Consider the following 3,527-nt stretch of genomic DNA (forward strand, 5'->3'; position numbering starts at 1 on the left):
TCGGTCACGTGACCGAGAAGTGTGGCTTGACGTGAGTCAAGCGTGACACAGACGGATGTAACAGAGAATCCGGGAATTTTTCAAAATAAAACACATTTCGTATTCCGAAATAAATAAAACGGAAATAAGGCAGGTTCTTTCTGGGCGGCCCGGTCCCAAATGCCCGGCGGACCGGTACCGGTCCGCGGACCGGCGGTTGGGGACCCCTGAATTAGAGTGATAAAGCGTGCCCCTCCCCATGGACATCAAGAGAACAAGGGGAGTCAAAAGGCGGGAGTTGCACTTCAAAGAGGCATCTATCCATCCATTTTCCGATCAGCTTTATCCTCACAAGGGTAGGGGGAGGTGGGTGCTGGAGCCTATCCCAGCCGCCTTCGGGCAGTTGGCGGAGGACACCCTGAACCGGTTGCCAGCCAATTTGTTGTATCAATGGCAGGAATATGGCCTCAGATCTGAAAAACGTACTTTTTAGAGAAACTCAAATTTGTTGTTTCCTTGCAGAATGCCATCTGTCGAGGCGAAATGCGCCAATCAGAAAATCCTGCAGAAAGGAAGTTTTGCACTTCGGTCATCAATGTAACTGATATCTCCTGTGAATAAGTCCTTTTTAAGCAGGCAGTTAAACTTTAAATATTACATCATTACAACAAAACATCTGATCAAGAGTAATATTCAGATGCTCTATAACAGTTTTACTTTGTTTTTGTCAGTGAACTGAGCTTGAATGAAACACTCAAATATTTTCTGAAATGCGCTCATGTCCTCCCGGTTGGGAAACAGTACTGTATGGGAATCACACCTATGGCCCTAGACAAATGCTGTACTTACTGACATAGACATAGACAGGGTGTGATCTCTGATCATACTGATTGGAGAATCAATACCACCCCAACGACTCACTTAATTGTCAATTGATTGGGCTGCAAACTAATTTGGTGCAATGTTACCTCTAATTTTTCATATGTCTGGGCAAACAGACAAGCTCCCTGAGCACACTGAGGACCACCATGAGCAACATCAGAAGTGTTTGCTGTGGCTACACACTAGTATCACACCTGGGATCTTAGAAAGTTAATGGCTAATTCAAAGAATCAAATTACAACAGCAATTTCCATCAGTTTGCTTTTAATACAACTAATTTGGCCCACTTAAAGTGAAAAAGACAAAACTCATTGATTGTTCGTGAGAGTCCAACTTTGGCTTTGGTCGGTGAGGTCCAGTTTTGGCCCGGATGAGGGTCTTGCTCTTGAAAGAATGAGACATACACATCCTTCAGACGTAATACAGTATTTTGTTCACATTAAACATTCACATTTTCCACAATGATGTGTGCTGTATCTTGTGATACAGTGTCTTTTATTAGCATTTGTACTACTCATAAATTATCTAGTCATAATATAATTTAATGATTAATATCCATAAATAAAGCATCTTAATAAATGTCACTAGAATATGCACAAATCTGACTTTTACCTTAGTTTTCACGTCTGTCCTGCAATTCCAACAGCATTCAAATGACTTTTCCGCTGAATGTGTCGCTTGAGGTAGTCCAACTTCCATTTAGTCCAGTTGTTGCAAGCTTACAACTTCAGCTTCGCTGCAGGCCTTGCAGAGCGGACCTTTCTCACTCGAAAAAGAAAAAATCTCACCCAGTTTCACTGCTTGTTCTTCTATTTCATTTGTTGATTAATGTGCACTGTCCCACTGAAATAAGAAAAACAAATGCACATACTCCGACAGCCATTAAAAGAACTGCAGTTCATTTTTATTTTGATTTGGCTCGTCGAAGTATCGCATTCAGTGCCCGCTCATTTCGCCATGATCAAGGATTAGCATTAGCGTCACTTATCTCCGCCGCACTATTGTTAAGGCGTGTGTAAGAGCCGAGCACATGCGCAAGTACTGTCAAGCCGTGATTGGCTGCATAGCCTCATTGCATCGTATCGTATGATTGGCTGGATACCTGTCACTCACTGAATTACACAGCAAAATGATGCAGTAAAAAATATTATGTAAATATTTAAATCATTTGAAGTGCCTTCACTGCGCCGGATAGGTTTTCTTGTGCGCTGAGAGTGTGCGAACACTCAGTGCGCAGTTGGGCAATTGCGCAGCTTAGAGGGAACATTGATCAGGTGGTTCATACAGGCAATGAAGCGTTGGTATTTCAACTTGATGTGTAGACTTTTTATATACACTGTATAAATACCGTCCCGGTCATTAATGATTCAACTTCAGCATTGTTTGTGAAATTGCTAATGCATCACGACATCAACATTGTAAAACCTGATGTGTTCTCCTGACTGTGTCGTGATTTTAGCTGTCCTCAGCCCACCCAGAAATGTCCGTCTAACCTCCATGAACATGAATTTGGTGCTGAAGTGGGATTCACCTGAGGGGGTAACCGGTGATCTTTTCTACACCGCAAAATGCACGTAAGTCCATGTGATCTGAGCACCAAAACGCTGTTTTTTTTTTCCTTCACCATTTCGACCCATTCAAGCACACATTTACCGTATTTTCCGAATTATAAATCGCTCCGGGGTCTAAATCGAACCAGCCATAAAATGCATAATGAAAAACAACTGGAGTATAACTCGCACTTTGGGGGAAAATGTATTTGATAAAATCCAACACCAAGAACAGACATGCCATCGTTAAAGGCAATTTAAAATAAAAATAAAAACAGAGAACAACCCACTGAATAAGTGTACGATATGCTAACGTTGCACGACACATACACAACGAACTGAGAACGTGCCTGTTATGTTCACGTAACCTAACTGTAGCGTAAAGAATATGCTAACAAGTTTACAAAACCATCAGTGTCACTTCAAATCACTAAATCGAAAAAAAAATCTTCATCCTCGGTGTCACTTTTAAAAAACTCCACAAACTCCAAGGGTAGAAGATGCGACCGTTCCTCTTTTACGTCGCATACGTCAGAGTCATCGTACGTTGCCGTTATCAGTTACCGCCAGTGGCGGACCCTGAGGGCCAGCAAGGCCTTCTCTGCTGGCCTAAACATTCTCAGAAAAGTAAATTTACTTTTATGTATTTTATGTTATTTTATAATTTGTTATTTTATTTTCATAAATATGTAAACAAAATTATTCTCTGTATTCTTTACATCATATTATTTCCACTGAGTTGAGTGGCTTATTGAAAGCCACTCGATAAATAACTTATTTATTGTGGTAGAGTTTTTACCAATCATATTTCAGCTAGCTTGCATTGCCAGGTAAATTAAACTTGCTCGGGGCCTTCAGATTAAACAGAGCAGGCCCCTGTGCGCTGTAAGCGAACGGGCACAGTCAGGTTTCAATAGCCAATCAGATCACGAGTCTCAGACTCGTGATCTGTATCCTGTATCCTGACTTGTTCTCGTCTGCGTACTAGGGCTAACGAGAAGGCCTTACGTCGAGACTGGCCATGTGTTTTCGGTGATTGGATTAGCGCCGTTTCTGTTTCCTGAGAATTGTATCATGATTTGTTCAATAAAGATTAAAAAAAAAAAAAAAAAAATG

General features: G+C 41.3%; 1 protein-coding gene across 3 annotated transcripts in view; it reads left to right on the plus strand.

The window, feature by feature from the left end:
- LOC109519255 (interleukin-10 receptor subunit beta-like) overlaps positions 1–3,527 on the plus strand; it is a 12,957-nt gene that overhangs the window by 1,644 nt on the left and 7,786 nt on the right. Inside the window, exons 1-2 of one of the 3 annotated variants that reach the window (XM_019875666.1) lie at positions 216–335; positions 2,321–2,435. The exons of 1 other annotated variant lie outside the window; for it this stretch is intronic. In XM_019875666.1, coding sequence (XP_019731225.1) covers positions 239–335; positions 2,321–2,435 — 212 coding nt within the window. In that variant the 5' untranslated portion in view covers positions 216–238. Of the gene's footprint in view, positions 1–215; positions 336–2,320; positions 2,436–3,527 lie in introns of those variants that run through there. One more of the 3 variants, XM_019875667.1, reaches the window with a different exon arrangement.

The sequence above is a fragment of the Hippocampus comes genome, unplaced genomic scaffold (assembly GCF_001891065.2).
Source record: "Hippocampus comes isolate QL1 unplaced genomic scaffold, H_comes_QL1_v1.1 scaffold234, whole genome shotgun sequence".
NCBI lineage: Eukaryota > Metazoa > Chordata > Actinopteri > Syngnathiformes > Syngnathidae > Hippocampus > Hippocampus comes.